Source organism: Eptatretus burgeri, chromosome 14 (assembly GCF_056783735.1).
Source record: "Eptatretus burgeri isolate ZD-2024b chromosome 14, Ebu_testis_v1, whole genome shotgun sequence".
In the NCBI taxonomy this organism is placed as follows: domain Eukaryota; kingdom Metazoa; phylum Chordata; class Myxini; order Myxiniformes; family Myxinidae; genus Eptatretus; species Eptatretus burgeri.
The window spans coordinates 29,779,564-29,801,131 of NC_140974.1; the positions used below are offsets into that span (position 1 = coordinate 29,779,564).

The following is a 21,568-nucleotide window of genomic DNA, read 5'->3' on the forward strand; positions in this document are numbered from 1 at the left end:
CTCTCTCCACTCTCTCCTCTTCACTCCCTTTTTCATTGTATTTTCTAACTCCATGGTAAGGGCTCTTTAAAAACCTCTCTTATTCTTCTTCAAGTAACAATGGGAGCAAATGCTCAGTCGCGACTGAAGAAGAGAGCATCGAGTGAGCCCCTGAGCTCCGTAAAGCTGAGCCGTTTTAAATCATATGTTTCTTTTAGATTCTGTAGATATTTGACAGAGGAAATACTACTCTATAAGGAGAAAGTTTACTGTTCGTGTGATCATAGAGTGCTCATGAAATGGGGGAAATGAATCGAAAGCAAAATTCCTTATGTTGTATAAAGGTGTCCAGAAAATGGCTATGATTTCAAATAGGACATCAAAATGAAATGTATAGCTGGGTATATCAACTCGTGGAGTTTTGTTACGACTCTGTCGTTGGTGCAATGAAGTAAATCGGACCCAGGGATACATGGTAAGGGCATTGTTTTATTCACCTCCGTTGATAAGGCCCAAAAAAGGAAGAAATAATGACTATCACATGAAGAATAAAATTAACTTTTATTACCAGAGGTCAACACTACGGTGCAGGTACCAACAATGGGCCAAAGAGGAACAGGTGGATTAGGGTCAGAGACAGACCTACAACAGGATAATAAGAAGGGACATTGACATTCTCTATCTGCTGTCCACATCCGCCCATCATTGTGAAGCAAGTTTATCTTAGGTTAGGATAAAAGGTCAGCGAGAATATAAAAGATCGTCGATTGACAAGTGAGACAACATGAAGTGGCAGTGGTTTACTGCCTGAAAGACTAAATGGATTTACGGAGATGATCACACAGACAAGAGAACAGTGGAACGGAAAAGTGAATGTGAGCAGTTTGACTGAAGAGGAGCAGGTAATTAAAAGAGATAAAGAATGAAAATACACAACTTAACCGAAAACAAGATGCTCCAAGAAGGTATAAGAACCCGTGTCTGAGTTCGAGCTGAAGGTGTCCTCTTAAAGATACTATGTTGTGCTTAAACATCCGGTCTGCACATCTCATGTTGCAGTGAAGCATCTCATGGACTTTGGGATTGTGGTGTGAAATGGAAGATCTTTGTGCATTTTCTGCATTAATATCGAATTAGCAGAATAAATCCAGTGTAGTTTATTAAAACATGGTTGGAGTATGCAAGCGTGAGGGTGGTGGCAGTGGTGGTGGGGAGGGGGTGGGGGTGGAGATGTGAGCGTTTTGACTTTTGTGAAATTGCAGTTCGAGTTTGTGGTTCGAAAAGGAGACAATACTTGCAGGGATTTGTGTGTACTACCCGTGCGACCGGTGCCCAGACATCACAGGGGTCACACAGTATTCGGAAGGTTAATAAAACCATCACCACTGACATCACTTTGGATGCAGTTTTACCATTGGTTAATCATCGGAGTAATTTATGAGGTGCTAACCTCTAAGTCAATAGGTTAATCAATGCCTTCCTATGAAAACAGACAGGGTCTCCCCCCACCCCCAGCATCTCCCATTTGGCTCCCCCTCACCTTTCTCTCTTTCTCTTTCTCTTTCTCTTTCTCTTTCTCTTTCTCTTTCTGTTTCTCTTTCTCTTTCTCTTTCTCTTTCTCTTTCTCTTTCTCTTTCTCTTTCTCTTTCTCTTTCTGTTTCTCTATCTCTATCTCTATCTCTATCTCTATCTCTATCTCTATCTCTCTCTCTCTCTCTCCCTCTCTCTCTCTCTCTCTCTCTCTCTCTCTCTCTCTCCCTTCTCTCTCTCTCCCCCTTCTCTCTCTCTCCCCCTCTCTCTCTCCCCCTCTCTCTCTCCCCCTCTCTCTCCCCTCTCTCTCCCCTCTCTCTCTCTCCCCTCACTTCTCTCTTTACCTCCATCTCTCTCTTCACCTCCCTCTCTCTCCACCCCTCTATCTTTCTCTCCACCTTTCTCCACCTCTCCCTCCCCCCTCCTTCTCTTCCTCTCTATCTCCCTCTCCCTCACACAAGGGAAATGAAAACAGGCCAAACATCCACCAGGAGTTTCCGTTGTTCATTGCTTGAAAGAGGATGCAATATTAATGTGTGTAGTTTTTGGGCGCCCGATATGCCTTGCTAATGTATGTTCCCTGCATGATCATAGAGCTGAGGATGAGCTAATGGAAGCCCATCTGCAAAGCAGACTCGTAGGTACATTAGGTTACCTCGAAGCCAGCTTTATTGTAATTTCTTTCCTCTGTTTTAAAAAGAGATCTTTAATGCATTGGCCTTTGCCAAACTGTTTGGTGCCAACTCCAGAATCTAGAGGAGGTCCAGCACGAATGCATAATGTGCTGAAAAAATTACCTGGGGAGTGATTTGTTTTGAAAAACCTTCATGTTGATTATCCGTGGCCCTCGCAGCTCATCTGTATTTCCATGATCAGGATTGCTCTGATGTTAATGTATGTGATATCGTCCATTCATTATTAGCCTGGTTGAGATGGGAATCGGCAATTTCACCCCAAGAGTACCGTTCGCTGTGCTAATGCTTGATTATTATTCCAGTGCCGTCTTTCCTTCGAGCATGTTTTTTGCGACCAAAAGACAATTTTTAGATTTTGCATGAAGTCGAAGATGCTGAATGGGTAGATTACAAGTCCATCTGTTCAAAAGAGCAGTATGTGATACTTGACTCCACTTGTGTGAAACGGTGCAAATCAAAATGCTTGGAAAACATCTGGCTTCTGTGATAGCTCATTTGGTCTTGCACTCCCTGCTCAACTGTCTGGAGTGTCATTCGTGACTTAAACTGTGATCTGGTGCAGTGCAAGTACATCCCAACATACTGCACTATGAAGCACGCCACATTTCACAGAGAACATTCATCTCATTGTCCAAAGTGCAATGGTGTGGATGGGAAAATAAAGAGGAAATAAAAGTGCATGCTGTATTTTCGGCCTTATTTACCCTCATGTATGGACGATGAAAGATCCCACGGTGCCATTTGAAAAAAAGAAAAGTAGAGCATTGTTTACCAACACCCTGGCCATAGTCTAAAGTTCTGCTTTACATGCATCATAGAAATAGGGTTATTATGAGAGGATCAGACAAGTAGGGTTCGGATCAAGAATATCATAGAAATGGAGTTTGGATCAATGGTATCATAGAAGTTAGGGTCAAGAATATCATAGAATTAGGGTGAGAGTTTCAAAGAACTAGGGTTAGGGTGAGAGTATCAGTGGATGTGGAATTAATTTCACAATGACACTATCTACTCTCATTAACTTGCCGAGCTACGAACATATTTACATATTTTCTCATTTGCTTCCGTATAGAATCTGTTAAAAGATTAAATTTCCCTTCATATCATAACTTTGTATTGACTTCGTGTCCTCCATTTTCTTGTTATGTCTCACACTTATGCCACGGTTGTTGAAGCATTGAGGGCCTAACTTTGTACTTGTCGTAAGCTTCTTTCTTGCATTTGTTGCTTTACATCTCAGGATATCATAGCTTCTTACTTATGTTTGAAAACTTCCTTGGCACCGGAACAGTCACCTCTCCTCTGACATTTGCAATCATGATCCTTTTTTCATAAACAGCTATCTTGAAACTCTGTCATTTACGAAGCAAGTTAAGAGAGATCATTGCAAAATTTTGGAGAAGTGCTATTTCCTTGAGTTACCAGGTGGGACAGTGCTTGGGCCACCCAGTCATGGACGATGTCCGGATGTTTGCCATTGGGAATGGTGTTGTCATAAGTTTTGCAAAGTGTGATCTCCTCGAGTGAACTGGTAATGTGCCAAAAAGTAACTTTGCAACCTCAAGTTAAAAGTCTTCTTCTGCATGATGACTTGATTGCTGCAGAATTCAAACATTACCAAAATACCTCATGAGTGAGTGTCTTCATTATTCTCATGCTTCTTGAAGAAAGCAGTGAGTTATTGTAATTGGCTCTGTCTGTCTGGCCATCCGTGTGTCCGGCACGATATCTCCTCCTAAACGGTTGTGCAGAAATTCACCAAACTTGGTAGTCATGATCACCACATTATAGCAAGAAGGTGTCAGGGCAGTATTATTTTTGGCCCCACCAACTGGGGTGAGGTCTAAAAGTTCAAATACTAAAAATGCAATTCCAGGCACGTTTTAAACATTTTCAATGAAACTTGCTATGTGCAATCAACATTGGGAGATGCAACAAATATGTAACGATTCTTTGGATTGAACTCCCGGTTCATGCCCCAGGGGTGGGAACTTGGGTCACAGGGGTCAAAAACGGGTATATATATATATATATATATATATATATATATATATATATATATATATATATATATATATATATATAATTTTTTTTTAACTCAAAACTTAATATTGGATCAATCCTGGTGGAACTTTATGACATCTTTCAACTTTGCTTATGGTGGGAAATGTGTTGATTTGTGATGGCGTGCCATCGACTTCGCTCTGGTTCTGATTTGTGAGACAGTGGTTTTAAAAATCGTTTTTACAGTATCTCGCTGTAATGAATGGCAAACACTTTTTACACTAACATATGTCACTGATGAGAGATTTTGTGCACACATTGCACAAACAACCAGGACATTGGGAAACGTCAATATACTGTTCTTTTGTTTGAATTATACAACAACATTTGTAAGGATTGAAGAAATCAACATGGTTAATGAGATTTACACTTGGTGTAACTATCACTGCATCAAGAGGCAACCAGGCAAACCACCCAGTAAGAAATTGGTGCCTTGTTTGAAAGGTTTCTCTTGACTTTGAATTTATTTTTTATAAACTTGTTCACAATTCCAATGGACGATGCTGATGGCCGAGAGGAATCCTCCCCCAAACTAACCATGTGTGACTGAGATTACACTGTGTTATCCCAATGATGTGACATCAGATCAGGTCAGGTATGGGAGCATGCGCCAGAGCAGCATGCCGTTGTGTCCACTTTCCACAGGTGTTCCAGGGGCTTCCGTCTGGCCATTCCCCAGACAGATGCCTGGCCCATCCACATCTACTTGAGATGCTGATCAACCTGCTGCAACCACGAGGCATGTGGTCAGCCTATTGGCCTCCTCCAGTCAGGAGGCTCCTTCTCTGATAGAATCTGGTGAGTAGGATCAGCATCAGGAAAATGAGCCACATGTCCATACAGCCACAGCAAACACTCACAGACTATGCAGGTAACAAATATCATTTGAGTCTATTTCAGCAACCGCGAGATGGACACAAAGTCCAACCAGCGATAACCAAGGAGTCTCTGAAGAGACCTGGTACCAAAGGAGTTAGGTCTCTGAATCAGATCCTTTGTCAGTGTCCAAGTTTCATATCCATAGAGCAAGACTGGAAGCACCAACAACCTGAAGACTCGGACATTCATCCTCCAACACAGGCACTGACAGCACCACACCCTATAATCGAGTGTCTCCATGAATGCCAGGCCTGCCCGGACATCTATTGACCTCTGGCTCACAGCCAGCAGAGGTATGAATATCACTGCCAAGGTAAGTGAATTTCTCCCTGTCCTCAACATCCTCACCACAAACAGGTGCAGACAAGATAGCAGCATCCAAGATGTCATTTAAAGCCTGGATCTTAGTATTGACCCAGGAAACTGGTATTCAGCACGTCGAGGGCCCCCTCCCCATTCCGTACCATGAGGACCCCCAAAAGGACATCCAGAATCTCTGCAAAGATGACTGCATCATCTGTGAAATCAATGTCAGGGATCTTGAAATTCCCAAATGATGCACCGCAGCTTGATCCCTACGACATCCTCCCCAGAATCCAGTCCATACAAGAGCTGAAAGGTGTAGTGGCCATTACACACCCCAAACAAACTCGAGTAAAAACTGGAAATATGTTGGAGATGATATCACCACATCTCACAGCACTCTCAGTACCAGAGTATAGTTCAGACATCAGATTGATCAGTTTTGGTGGCACCCCATGAAGACCAAAAATCTTTCTTGAAGGAGTCCCGATTCACTGAATTGAATGCTTTGCAGAGATCAACATCAGCTGCAAGCAGCCCTTGCCAAGCTCTCTTCTGCATTCAGTGAGTACCCAAAGAGCAAGAATATGGTCAATAGTTGACCTCTTTGGTATAGCCTGAATGCTCTAGGCGCTGGTGCTGAAGAAGATTGTGGCGAAGGTTAGGTCAGGTGTGAGAGCATGCGCCAGAGCAGTCCAATACTATGTCCACTTTCCGCCAGTACTCTTGGGGCCTCCGTCTGGCCATTCCCCAGGCAGATGCCTGGCCCATCCCAATCTCCTTGAGATGCTGATGAACCTGCTGCATTGATGCGGCATGTGGTCAGTCCATTGGCCTCTCCACCCACGAGGCTTCCTCACTGAGAGAATCTGGTGAGCAGGATCAGCATCAGTAAAATGAGCCACATGTCCATACAGCGGCAGCTGATGCTTACAGACTATGCAGGTAGCAAATCTCATTTGAGTCTCTCTCCGGAACCGCTCATTAGACACAAATTCTGACCAGCGAGAGCCAAAGATTCTCCGAAGAGACCTGGTACCAAAGGAATTAAGTCTCCATCTCAGATCCCTGGTCAGAGTCCAAGACTCACATCGATAGAGCAAGACTGGAAGCTCCAAGTATCTGAACACTCGGACTTTCATCTTCCCGCACAGGTACCGGCAGTGCCAAACCCCATGATCAATGAATCCATGGCTCTCCAGGCCCGACTCGTATGTCTATTGACCTCTGGCTTACAGCCAGCAGAGACATGAAAATCACTGCCAAGGTAAGTGAATCTCTCGTGACTTCAACATCCTCGCCACAAACAGTGACAGACAAGATAGCAGCATCCAAGATGAAAGCCTGCATGTTAGTTTTGACCCAGGAAACCCATAATCCCAGCGGCTACGACTCCTCATTCAGCATGTAGAGGCCCCCGAAAAGGATTTCCCGAGTCTCTACAAAGATGACTGCATCATCTGCGAAATCAAGGTCAGAGATCTTGACATTCCCAAATGATGCACCACAAGTTGAACTCTCCAACATCCTCCCCAGAATCCAGTCCATACAAGTTGTGAAAAGTGTGGGGGGCAGCACACACACCTGACAAACTCCAGCAACAACTGGAAATAAGTCAGAGATGATATCACCACATCTCACAGCATTCTCAGTACCAGAGTAGTTCAGACATCAGATTGATCAGTCTTGGTGGCACCCTATGGCGACCAAGAATTTTCCAGAGGGCACCCTGAATCACAGAAACAATTGCTTTACAGAGATCAACATAGGCTGCAAGCAGCCCCTGATGAAACTCTCGTTTGCATTAAGTGAGGACACGAAGAGCAAGGATACATTCAATCATTGACCTATTTTGTGTAAAGGCTGACTGTTCTGGATGCTGGTCAGGTTAGGTATGGGGGCATGCACCAGAGCAATGCATCACTGCGTCCACTTTCCGTCGGTACTCCAGGGGCCTCCGTCTTGCCATCCCCCAGGCAGATGCCTGGCCCATCCCCATCTCCTTGAGATGCCGATCAACCTGCTGCAACCACCAATGCAACCAATTGCCCTCATTGACTCACGAGACTCCCTCGCTGAGAGAATCTGGTGAGCAGGATCAGCATCAGGAAAATGAGCCACATATCCATGCAGCCGCAGCTGATGCTCACGGACTATGCAGGTAACAAATCTCATTTGAATCTCTCTCAGCAACCGCTCGTTGGACACAAAGTCTGACCAGCGATAGCGAAGGATTCTCCGAAGAGACCTGGTACCAAAGGTATTAAGTCTCCATCTCAGATCCTTGGTCAGAGTCCAAGTCTCACATCCATAGAGCAAGACTGGAAGCACGAAGGACCTGAAGACTCAGACTTTCGTCCTCCTGCACAGGTACTGGCAGTGCCACACCCCATTATCCAGTGAATCCATGACTCCCCACGCCCGACCCAGACGTCTATTAACCTCTGACTCACAGCCAGTAGAGACATGAATATCACTGCCAAGGTAAGTGAATCTCTCCACGACCTCAACACCCTCACCACAAACACTGGTCAGGTCAGGACGCTGGTGCTCAAGCAGATGGTGGCGAACACTATGAAGAATTATCCGAGCAAAGACCTTGCCCAGCACTGAGAACAGCATCACCCCTTGGAAGTTGGTGCAGTCTTGGCGATCATCCTTCCATTCCAGAGGGGGACAACAAGGACCATCTTCCAGTCAGTTGGTGTTCCAGGCAGAGCAAATAACTGCATGCAACGACACGAGCACAGCATTTCCAGAAGTCTTGAGAAGTTCAGCTTGGATGCCACAAATCCCAGGAGGTTTACCCATTTCAACCGGTTCACCGCAGTCTGTGTTTCCACAAACGAAGGTGGACCACAGTTGATTGGAGGGTCAACAATAGGGATAGTAACACCCCAGACATCCAACTGAACCGCAGCTGGATCAGCCTGGTACAGCCGCTCAAAGTAACCGGCCCAGTTGGCCTTCACTTCGGACTCCTCTGTTAAGAGCCCAGCATCCTCTGCTCTAACTGCAGTACACCGAGGGATGGGCTTGGAGGAACGCAATGCATGAATTTTCCTGCAAGCAGGATGAGAATCACTTGACCACAGGTGATGCTCTACCCCCTTATAGATTCCTTGCACATAGGCCTCTTTGTCCACCCTTAATGCACTACAGTTTTATGCCTCAGCTCCCTGAACAGCTCAGCTCTGCCATTCAGCATCACCCTGTGACTCTGGTCATTGGTATCCAGTGTCCCATGAGAGGCAAAATTCTTCTTAGCCCTACGGTGAGTTCCAAGACATCCACCGGCAACATCAAGGACTTTGGTCTTGAAGGCACTTCACAACTCTTCATGATCCCCCAAAGCACCCAGACCCCCCAAATCCCAACTCGGTCTGTTCGCAAACTCCTCAGCTGCCCTCTCATCCTTGAGCTTGCCACATCCAGCCGAGGCTGGGATGGTACCATTCTCCTGGATTTATGCTGCAACTTCAGAGTTGCTCCCACAAGCCTGTGGTCGGTATGGAGGAACTGAGCACTCCGTAAGACCCTGCAGACCTGGATCATCCTCCAGTGACCATCATCGAGCACACGGTCATTCTCTTTTGCCATACCACCAGCGTTGGAATACCAAGTCCAGCGATGAGCCTGTGCGCAATGAAACCATGAACCAGCCACCCTAAGTCCATGATTTCATTCCAAGTCAAAGTTCCAGACCGATGGGGACGAACACATGTCTCCTAACCATCCCAATCATTTCCAGCCAATGCAATGAAATCCCCCAAGACTAGAAGAGTATCTTGCCTGGGCCACTGATCAACCACAGATTCGGTCATGGCATCGAATGCGTCCTTCATGGTAAGATCACTCACCTCAGTCGGAGCATATACACAGAGCAGGGCATGGACACCCAAGGAGTGACGAATCCTTTGTGTCATAATACGCTCGTTGACCGGTGTTACCTCAATTATCATTTCAATCAGCTTATTTGACACAGTTACAGCAACTTCTTTGGCATGGTAACCATCAGAGCGATCAGACCAATCGTAGATCTAACCACCTGCCACGATCTCGCCACTATCTGGTGTCCGAACCTCAGAGTGTTGCAATACGGATGTTCATATGCTTGAGCTCAGATGATGAAAGACAGGTGATCATCCTCTCTTCGGGATAGGACATTCCAGGCACCCACCCAAAGGGCACCGCCTCAGGTTAACCCAAGGAGACTGCCGTCTGGTGGACGGCACGTCAGCACCACCCTGACACACACTTCCGCATTCTGACCCTGGAAGGTTACCCCATTTTTTCCCTCCTGTCATCAAAGAGTGGGGGTCACGAAGGCTTTGCCCCAATCCTGTCACCCGGTGGGCTGCCTTGTGAAGTGCTGCTGCGCAGGAGGTACTCCCACAGATTGGGTTTTCAGGTTTCTTTGCAACTTTTAGTGTGTTTTGCGGAGTGAAAAGTTTTTCGGTGGCCAGAGTGCAAATCCTGCCACCAACCCCCTCAAAATAGTAACCAAACTGCAGGAGTTCATCCACAGACACAGTTGGGCACTAGAAATGGATGGTCTTGGCTCACAAGGAGCTCTTCCTCCCTTTGTCAGGTTTTGTTTTTAATCCTGCTGGGTGTCCATATCCATACACCCTCCTCACAATAAAACCTGGTGGGGGTAATGGTTTTGTGGCCAACAACCCGACCATGAAACGGGTTGGTACAGGTTTACATGGTAGCTGCAGCAAGCCACAGATATAATATGGCTTGACCTGACAAGAACAATGTGACATCATTAAACCAAATTCACTCATCTCTGACGATCCAACCAAATATATTGCTCGTCTTATTGCTGAAGGTGACTTGTAATTGTTACTCAGTTCTATTGCAGAAGCACTAACTCAGAAAAAGCCAAAGTGAACCCTCTGGGCTTCAGTGTAACGGCCATGTTTTTGGTTCAATTGAACCGATTATGTGCTGTTCGTCAACTGTTCACAATGTGTATGCGTTAAATTGTTTTTGTAAACGATCCAACACTTGAGACTTCAATGTGACCAACGCATGAGATTTCGGGTGAATGTTGTAACCAATCAAGTGTTTCACGTTAATGAAGTTCAATTCGGCCTGGAAATGATCCAAACACAAATGTTCAGAATTGTTTGCAAAATGTAAAATCAAGCCGACTCTACAATATATTTAATTGAATTTTGTGCATTAATTGATCACAATTGCTGTAGCGCGTCTTGCGTGAATCATTTGCTATTTTCATTTGCATAACGAGTGAATTAACCACTCACAGGGAAGATGGATTTCAATGGGAGAAAGGACGAATGGTTCATTTATAAGCTATCGAGGTGTACATTTGTTGCTTGTTCGGTGTTTATAAAAATGTATATACACAAGATCGAGGCTCATGGAAGAGTGAAGAAGCTGTTGGAGGGAAGAGTGGGGTTGAGCATCCTCTGGAAGGCGGTTCCACATGCTGGAGAAGCAAGGAACAGATGAGTCGAGATGTGCTGTAATGTTTGGATTTTTGGAGTTTAACTTGGAAGCGGTTACTCATAGGATGTGCATCCTACAGGGGAGAAACTTGGAGAAAGAGTTAGAGAGAGTCAGCGAGATGTACAGACAGATGGACCAGAATTCTTTCTTGATGAGTTCTTCAAATTACCTTTAACAGACATTTCATGGGAGCCCCAGCTGCGGCCAAATTATTAGCGAAATGCCATCGTCACATCATAAGTCTCCATGGATATTATCAGATTAGACTATGGTCCACCATTAAACGCCAAAAGCTCTATACTCATCCGAGGCTCCGTTTGGACCTTCACTGCCTCAGCCTGCCATTCTCTAAACCTTCCAGGTATCTGAAAGTTTCCGGGAAGGGCATCGTATTCATCATCCGTTCAACTATAGCAATTATCCCTGTTTGTGCGTCAGGTGGTCTTGATTGAAAGGTTCACCACATAAACGGTGCAGCTATTACTTGTAATGGAAGAAATATTTTTGATTGTTCATCATTGTGTAATTGCACTTGTTAATTGGCAAATCAAAAGGTAAATTGATTTTCATTGCTCCCAACGAACAAACACCCTCCCTGAAATGGGTCGAATTACTGTAGATAACTGCAGTCTTTCATGAGCAAATGCCAATTCATTGGGAATTTATTAATCGTCATATATGTAATTGTTTATCTTTCACCGACATGTTCTTCTCATGGTCATGCCCGTTTTCTGAACTATCAACTGCCTTGCAAACAGCCAATTTGACAAATATTTCCATCCTTCTGGGCAGATATGAGTGGCCTTTTCAGCTTTTCGACCCACCGTCCATATAAATCACCCTGATCACGATGCCATTCGAGCGTTTACAGAATCATTAGCTCCATGGCTCGAATTGATTTGGCCACGGTTTTTCCTTTTAAGGCAGTGCTTTAGCCCATGGCGCGTCCAGCTGATCGGATGAGCGGTAAACCGTTGAAAATCCTCATCAAATGTCCATTAATCATTTTAATTGTAATTTCACCCTACTATTGAGAAATAATTATAGCCACAGTCACAGTCAAATTAATTGGGCCGTGTGTGTTCTGTGCTCAGGTTAAAGCTATTCAGAAAAGCCCCGTCAGGTGAAGCGGATCGTGCACCAGTCTTTCAGATTTGGAATACCTGGGCAGCGGTTTGCGACATTGATTTTATTTTCTCAGACTTTTATTACCGGCCCTCGGTGGCTTGCTTTTTCATCTTGATTAAAATACTCTTTTAATCCTTAATGGAAAACTATCACAGCTCTTCCAGGCCTCTCAGTCAACGGTCGCCGTCGGCTCCGTCGCAAATTGCTGTCCTTCAGGGAAAGCTCTTTGGAGATGTTTCATCGTGAGCAGATGGTACAGGCTGTTGAGAATAATGGCTTTGTATTTACTCTACTTCTTCCAACAGAAGCCACAGTCCAACCTCTCCCAGCAATTACATTTCGGACCATCGGGGGTATTCTGGATTTCTACCTGTTTATGGGACCGACACCTGAAGATGTGGTCAGCCAATACTTGGAGGTGAGCATGCCACTCCATTTCTAATACACATGAGGTTGATCGATTTAATACGCCACGGTAAATTTTATTCCAGTGAGAAGAAGCACTCAATAATGGGAGCCTTCTTTTACCCATGGACCCGTGACGTAGGCCTTTCACATGATTAAATAACATTGTAGGCCATAAGTTCACCAGATTGCACAGTGCAGTTTGTTCATTGATGAAATAAGAATCAAATGTACACACCTGTGGCATTTCAGTGTATTTATTAAATTGCTTACTGGCCCTGCTTTCTCTCAAATCCATTAATATGGATTTGATTCCTGCAGGTCGTGGGTCGACCGCTAATGCCTCCATACTGGGGTCTTGGCTTTCAGCTGAGTCGCTGGGGTTATGCAGACCTGAATGAAACGAAGGCGACGGTGAAACGCAACCGAGAAGCTGGAATCCCTTACGTGGGTGCATTCTCGATGGCTGTTTCTGACTTCCTTATCTTTTTAACCACGGATGGGGATTAAGACAACATCTCCTAATCTTTGCTCATTCTCAACCAGTTTATTTTTTTAAATCAAGACATCTGGCCTGAAAGAAATGGCCTTCACCGAGTCGATTTGGCTCAAAGGCCTTCTCTCTGCTCATGGAAAATTCACATCATGTGACTTTATTGTTGAGTGTCTCAACTCTTCCATCTTTTCTTGTTCTCTTTTATTGTTTTGTTTTGTTTCCTTCTTTTCCTTCATTTTTTCCATATCTCTTTTGCATCTTCACTGGCTAACCTCATCCCACTCATCACTCATCCTAACTGTTGGAAATACTGCATTACAAATACTTTAGTGATGACTACAGTTGATTACAGTAACACTCATGTCTCATCAAAAACACAAGAACAACACCAGAATGCTGTGATGATGTGCTTATATGTTACATTTTCCAAGTTTAAACCTCCATCGGTCTATTTACCTTTCACCAAAACTACATGCTCCGAACAAATGGCCTCTGTAGGTCTGCCCAGTAGCATCCTTCACTACACCTGCAATTTGTTATTAAATTGCCATCTTGAAGAAACAAATGGTAGCAAATAAATAAACTCCATAACACACCTTACATCCATTGGGACCATACTCTGTACAGAGCATTGGTGCTGCAGAAGCAGGCTCCTGGGCAATTCGGCATAACACTGGATGGGCAACCACTCCAACGTAGGATACTCAAATGGCTCATTCATCCCAGCAAGCTGGTACTCACTTTGCCGACCTCAGGAGAATGACAGGCTGAGTCAACCCCACCAGGTATTAATTCAACAGCCAAGCAGGATTTGAACTCAGGACCCTAGGATCCCAAGCTCACCACCCAACCATTAAGACAACACCAGGCACATATAACACACCTTCGGTGTACATGTATTTTTCCAAACATATTATGTTAACTCCATGTTATTGGGTGTTTCACGTTTCTACTTGTATCTTATGAAATGTATTTTTATGCCAATTCTCAACATTCTTGTTTTTCCTTGTGCAGGACATACAGTGTGTCGACATCGATTATATGGAAGACCACAAAGATTTTACCATTGACTCTGTCAAGTGGGGACAGCTGCCTGAGTTTGTGCAGGACCTCCATGCCAATGACCAGCATTATATACTCATCCTGGTTGGTCCAGAGCTTCAACAACACATGCATGACTTTTAACGACCCAAATGATCATCAGCTGTGTTTACAGTTAATGTAATTGTGTTTTCAAGCTAACTTGATGCCACCCACATTGAATTTATGAACTTACCTCCTTCTCCTCGGTGACAACTGAAACTGATATTTCCAAATGAGTTATTAATTTTTCATATTCTAACCTCTTTCACAAGCACTGAACTATAACCCGGCTATTCATTTTGAAAACCCCGGTGAACCTTATTAACTGGGTGTTGCTATACTTCCTCATTTTCAAAACTTTTCACTTTTCATCTTTACATGAAGAAAAATTCACCATTTTTCTTCTTCTTGCGTATGGCAGTTTAGCTGCCAGGGTAGCTATCATTTCTTGGAAGCGCGACTTTGTCGCTGATGCAGTGCCCCTCTATCAGTGCACACTGGTACTCATTTCACCGACCTCGGAAGGATGACAGGCTGAGTCAACCCCCTGGTGTGTTGATTCAGTGGCCAACGAGGCTTGAACTCAGGACCCTAGGATCCCAAGCCGCCACCATAACTACTAAGCCAACACAAGGCTAATTCACCATTGCAAAACAAAGAAGGACACAAATGCCTACAAAGAACAAGTACCATCATTTCATCCAATCAGAAACAAGTCATGGCTACCTCAATGCAAATTACTTCAAGCTTATTCAAGTCTTATTTGCTGTGTGATATTGCATTTTTCATATTAAGATGTAAAGTTTATAATGTCATCATTGCTCATCAAGTCAAGGATAACTTTTTGAAATTTGACTTTTTGTTGCTTTAAAATTTCAAAAGGCAAGGTAATTTTTTTGGATTAAAGATCTAGCTCGGCTTGTGGAAGGGTGAGTTTGGTGATAGAGGGTACATAGACAACGGACTGTACGCGGGGCTACAGTTCGACAAAAGCAAAGGAATTAACAAACAGTAAATAGGAGAGAGGATGGGGAGGAAACATTAACCTGCAGGTGCAGCATAAGAGGGTTGAAAGAGGTTGGGTTAAAGTGGGTAGAAAATATTTCACTTCAGGATGGGGATGACATGAGATGTTGGTGCACCATTTGCTTAAAGGGTTGGAAAGAAGAATTTAATCGAACAGCCTCTGAAAGGTAGTTCCACAAGTGGGAGAAAAGAGAGAGCTCACATGTGGATTTTAGAGCCTTGATTTTGGAGGTTTAGCTTAGAGGAGGTTATTGGAAGAAAATGTGTCCTACAGAGGCCGGAGAGGGTCAGAGGGCTGAGAGAGCAGAGGGAGCAATGATATCAGAGGAGAGACGATAAATACAGAGATGCCACAGACCTGTCTGCAATGTGAGAGCAACAGACCTTGCGCTTTGGCCTTGTCATGGGAGATTCCAAAAATGTTATGAAGTTGTAACCTGATGACTTCATAAACAAAGTTGAAGTCAAATTTCATGCAAGACCCAAGAGACTTTTGAGGCCACACTTATGCTCATGTCTTCTGACAGTATCAGTGACAGTTTCTCCATAAGTGGACCCTGGAAATCAACCTGGACACTCTTGGGGAACTGATACATGGAAGAGTTGCATTAGATACCAGCAATGTTCATTTGATTGACCTTGATTTTGTTTTATAACTAGGCCGTGCAGACGCCTCCATTTATCATGTTCCTGCCCCTGAGCTATTACTTTCCAGGCTGTACTCCCTACATGCAGACAATTAAAGGCTGGTTTCAAACTATTGTTTTGCTATTGTTCATTATGGGATGAAACGTTTTGTTTCACGTACTACATTAATGACATTGCATTAAACTGGCTGCCCTTTTGCTTGCACTCATCCACAGTCATAAAAGTGTCCATGGTGTGTTGATTTATTTTTGTATCCGAAGGCCGTAATGATCACATCTGATCTCATACGAAGGCCGTAATGATCACATCTGATCTCATACGATAGCTTCTTCATGTTTATGGAGGTGCTATGTTGGTTTCAGACCAGAAATGGTTCAAAAGAGACGAGGTGGTCCATCTTGATGTCGACTATGTAGGAAACATTGGGACAAGGAGAGCAAATGTTCAGTTGCACGCTGAACGGCCACCTTCATTTCTCAACCATAACATGATCTCTCTCATTTGGGTTCCACCGCAAACCTTTAATTCCTGTAAATTGTTGCTTTTGTGCCCTTCATTGTACCCATACAGAGTAAACGTAGCATTCTCCTCGGCTTGATGTTTTACTGATGAAGTCTTGCTCCATTCGTTTACAAATCTTGATAAATAAGGTCCCAAGCATGTGAAAAATTTTAAAGGAGTGAATAGGAAATGAAAAAAATGATTCGGCTGAAGAAGCATTTCCTCAGCATGATTGGGGATAGCAACTGGACTATCTTGGCAATCATACAGTAATACATTTATTCTTGCATATCTAATTGTAACCTCAAATTCTTGCACGTCTAACTGTGATATTTGCAGGTAGTGTTGAATGTTTCTCATTAGAAGGATCTCCTGAAATTCTAATGTATAGCTCGAGATCCATTCGGGTTTTTCATTCATTTATTTTTCACAACTTCTCTAAACTGACCATTTAACAATGACAGCGTGACATGATATATTTAACATGATATGTTTTTCTCCCACTCTTCCTCAGGACCCAGCCATTAGTATCAATGAAAAAAGAAATGGGACTCCTTATCAGACCTATGAAAAAGGCACAAAGATTGGAGTTTGGGTGAACACCTCTGATGGTCAAACACCACTTGTTGGAGAGGTAACACGAAGAGATTTAATAAACAGAGCTGAGCATTTTAATGTTTGTGTTTTACACCATGAGTGTGAAGCAAAAAGTGGGGATAAACATTTGGCTCATATTGACTATCTGTCAGTCTGTCCACAGATGTCAGTTTAAGATCGAGGAACAACTTAATTTCAGATGAATGTTATAATTTCAACACGAGTGGGAACATCGATCAGAAAACAGTTTTCCTTGAATTGATTTATTTGGGAGGTAGTTTGGAGGTATGGGGGAGAGACTCGCTGCTCTGGCGCATGCTCCCATACCTGACCTGACCTGGGAGAGAGAGGGAGTGGAGGGGGTGGGGAGGCTGAATATTATCAGGATCACTGTGCGACTCCAAACTGTGAGTGGTGAGAGCGCCGGGACCGTGGTCTTGGCTTTCAGCTAAGGTCAGAGGACAGTTTTAATATATCTATCGATACTAATAAATGTGTGTGTGTGTCATTGTGTCTCCTCCATTACTCCAAAACCATAAAACCTAGCAGCCTGAAACTTTGCATGCATATGAAGGGAACTCCAAGGAAGTGCGAGAGTGAAAATTGGGTGGTTGGGTTAATTTAAACACACTTTTTGAAGATAATTAACGGCCTTATTTAAGTATATACTTTATCAGTTGCATCCTCAGCCACCCGCTCTTTGGGGATTCAAGGCATTTCCTGGGTAACCTCACCGGGGTCTGAAGCCGCCATGATTTTTGGCCTGCCTAACCATACATTGACTAGGAACAGGCCACAACGTTTTCTTAATGATAAAATATGATTTTTAATTTCCTCACTCATATTATCGAATACCTATTCATCATGGCTATGAATTGCTGAAAACATTGCTTTTGTAAGTGCTATCGTTGAACTTTCATTTTTGGACAAAGACTGCAAAGTGCTTCTTATTTTCACAGTTTTGACACTGCGTTATTTGGTCACTTATATTGCTTGAGCATTGACATCCTGAAAAATAACACTTGTCCATCTGTCTTAAAAGGTTCGTCCGTAGTTTTCCTATGAGGAGCTTGGAGTGACTTCATGCATTATATGATACAATTGTCCACGATCTACTCTCACGGACTAAGTAAAAGTAGATCAACGAAATATTATTTCTTTTTTGAGGATCGGATATCGTCCGGACTAAATAAGTGTCGAAATCTGGAGTGAAATCTGATAATTTAAAGAAATAATTACAAGTCTTATAAATAAGCCGATATACTTATTTACTTTAAGCAAGCAAGGCTACGGCCCTCCTTCTCCATATATACACAGGAACATGCGAAATTTCCAAAGCATTAAACTGATCTTTGTCTCCTGTTTGGAGAATTATATTGATATTATATTGAAATATTGAGAATATTTCAGAATGTGCCAAAATTAACCAGCTTCATTGAGCTATATGATTCAATGCGTTCACTGCGTGACCTCGTGCCCTGTCCCCCAGAGTAAATGCTTATCCATCGTGTCTGCCAGATTAGTGTGCATATTTTCGGAGGTTTCGCGAGGTGCTATAAAGGAAATCAAATCAAATCTGTTGAAAAACGGACGTTTATAAAATAAAGTTACAATGTTTGTGCAGACCGCGAATGATGTACCACAGATGAGCAGGCAACATGGTGGATTACCTGCAATGTTTATTTCATGGGCGATTAAACTTTGCAGTGTCTCCACGGTTTTTCTACATTAAATAATGGTGTTCAGCCACAGCCTGGCCAGACATTCCTTATCAACCATTTCATTGGAGTGCTTGCTTGAGTGCTTCCGAACACCCTATAGTTGATGATGGTACCGCACTACAACATTTAGAGCAAATCATTCACTCACTGCGGACGCTTTTGCTGCGTTACGTCATTCAGAGCGAGTGGTTCATGCTCCGTCATCCTGAGCGAGTGGTTCATGCTCCGTCATCCTGGGTAAGTGGTTCGTGCTCTGTTATCCTGAGCGAGTGGTTCGTGCTCCATCACCCTGAGCGAGTGGTTTGTGCTCCATCATCCTGAGCGAGTGGTTCATGCTCTGTCATCCTGAGCGAATGGTTCATGCTCCGTCATCCTGGGTAAGTGGTTTGTGCTCTGTTATCCTGAGCGAGTGGTTCGTGCTCCATCACCCTGAGTGAGTGGTTTGTGCTCCATCATCCTGAGCGAGTGGTTCATGCTCTGTCATCCTGAGCGAATGGTTCATGCTCCGTCATCCTGGATAAGTGGTTCGTGCTCTGTTATCCTGAGCGAGTGGTTTGTGCTCCATCATCCTGAGCGAGTGGTTCCTGCTCCATCATCCTGAGCAAGTGGTTTGTGCTCCATCATCCTGAGCAAGTGGTTCATGCTCTGTCATTCTGAGCGAGTGGTTCATGCTCCGTCATCCTGGGTAAGTGGTTTGTGTTCTGTTATCCTGAGCGAGTGGTTTGTGCTCCATCATCCTGAGTGAGTGGTTCGTGCTCCATCATCCTGAGTGATTGGTTCATGCTCCATCATCCTGAGCGAGTGGTTCTTACTCTGTTATCCTGAGTGAGTGGTTCATGCTCCATCATCCTGAGCAAGTGGTTCATGCTCTGTTATCCTGAGCGAGTGGTTTTCCCACAGATTCATATATTTAATGATTTTCTCCATGATAGAGCTTTGTGTTTTTAGATCCTCATTTCAGGATCTCTAAGTCCTACTCACGTTGTTGTTCTTCATCTTCTTCTAGTGGACTTTTTTGTTTCACAGCCTACAGTTTTCATCGGAACTTCCTGAAACTTGGCATATATATGTAAAAATACCCTGCGCAGACAGTAACCATCTCCGATTTTGAAAATTCCTCCGAAAAAATTATGACGTCAAAATATCTCCGCTAATGGAAATCGCCTAAAAAATTATCTCCGAAACTAGGCAAGCTTTTTGAATTCTCTTTGCGGGAATCGAACAGGGCATTAGCAGAGATGAATTACCACACATATGATGCATCACTATGACGTAATATCAATTTTTATGACGTCATTCCTATATTTTGACATTTTTTGTTTCACAACCCAGAGTTTTCATCGGAGCTTTGTGAAACTTGCCATGTATATGCAGAAAGCCCACGCGCAGGCAGTAACCATCTCCGATTTTGGAAATTCTTCCTAGAAAAAAAGTTAACCTCATAATATCGCCACTAATGGAAATCGCCAACACCATTATCTCCGAATCGAGGCAAGCTGTTTGAATTTTTTTGCGGGAATCAAGTCGGGCATTAGCACAGATAATTTATTGCAAACCTGATACATCACAATGACGTCAAATTCGTTTTTATGACGTCATCATTAAGAGGACGACGATCTTAGCTCATTTGAGCTTGTTTGAATTTGTGCTACACTGGAAGGTGCCATAGATCGAGCATGTACCATGCATGATCCATTCTTTGTTATTGTGTTTCCTACTCACTGTTGTAATTGCGAGGACAAAATCACGTGCAATATCCGTAAGGCGGGAAAACACCGTGAAACCTCCTTCATAATTGTTATTTCCTTTCTCATGATTCCCCTTTCCCATCTTTCTCTCCACTCGTATCAATTCCTTTTTTTTAAGCAATGGGGCGTGGAGTGGGGTTGGGTTGGGTACGCAAAATCATGGTTTGTCCCCAGGCTCAAGACACCTTCAGTACTCCACTGCTTATACATATGCGGGTTTTAGAAGGTGGACCGAAGTCCTCCCAGGTCACCATGTATCCGTGTGTGTGTGTGTGTTTGTGTGTGTGTGTGTGTGTGTGTGTGTGTGTGTGTGTGTGTGTGTGTGTGTGTGTGTGTGTGTGTGTGTGTGTGTGTGTGTGTGTGTGTGTGTGTCGCACACTGAGAGTTAAGGAGGTTCGAGGCAGAAAAGGAATTTGAGAATGTGGAGGGTAAGGGTCGAGAGAGGAGAGTTGGGAGGTTTGAAGAGTGTAATTGGGGAGAAGAGGGACTGTAAGGAAGTTTGACAGAATATATTGGGTCGGTCGAACAATATATTCCTGCATTTTTGCATATGTATTATGTGGTCATGTTATTGCGAAACAATTTTTGGGGTTGGTTTACATTTATGACTTGCTTGAGCCAATCGACTCATGGTCTTTAGAACAAAGTTGCTGTCTCACCGTTTTATACTAGAATCTCAGACTCGAAGAATGAAGTGTTATTTTTCAGGATGTCAATGCTCAAGCAACATACAGTAAGTGTCCAAATACCGCAGTGTCAAAACTGTGAAAATAAGAAGCACCTTGTAGTCTTTGTCCAAAAATGAAAGCTCAAAATCGATGCTTTGGTTGTCATATGGCTTGATCATCAGGGATTATTCAAGACATGTGTGCCAGATTTAGTTGTCTATCTCACTACCCTCCTCTTTAATACCCTACTTTTGAGGGCAGAGCTACAATATGTAGTACATTCCACTGTGTCACGCTCTCTTGATCAACTTGATGGGACTTCCAGTTTCTTAGTACTGTTCCGCTACATTGAGTCTGCCTGTAAATCGAGGAAAAATACAATGAATGTGACTCCGAGTCCAGCAGTTGAGTCTCATGGAGCAGTAATTCGTGCAATTATAAAAAGCACAATTACATCTTCTGACACATCAGGTGACATGGAATAGTTGTTTTAATTGAAAACAATTACAACTATTTCATGTCACTTTTTTTCTCTGTCCTTCCCTGAAACCACCTCGCCTTGGGGTGCATCCATCATAAATCCCTCAAGCTTGGCTGTGCGAGAATCCCAGACGTT

The 21,568-nt window shown here is 43.6% G+C and overlaps 1 protein-coding gene across 1 annotated transcript in view; it reads left to right on the plus strand.

The window, feature by feature from the left end:
* LOC147012881 (sucrase-isomaltase, intestinal-like) overlaps positions 1 to 21,568 on the plus strand; it is a 465,156-nt gene that overhangs the window by 214,021 nt on the left and 229,567 nt on the right. Inside the window, exons 14-17 of the mRNA XM_085853461.1 lie at positions 12,365 to 12,477; positions 12,786 to 12,911; positions 13,975 to 14,106; positions 16,733 to 16,852. Of these exons, the coding sequence (XP_085709587.1) occupies positions 12,365 to 12,477; positions 12,786 to 12,911; positions 13,975 to 14,106; positions 16,733 to 16,852 (491 nt within the window). The remainder of the gene's footprint in view (positions 1 to 12,364; positions 12,478 to 12,785; positions 12,912 to 13,974; positions 14,107 to 16,732; positions 16,853 to 21,568) is intronic.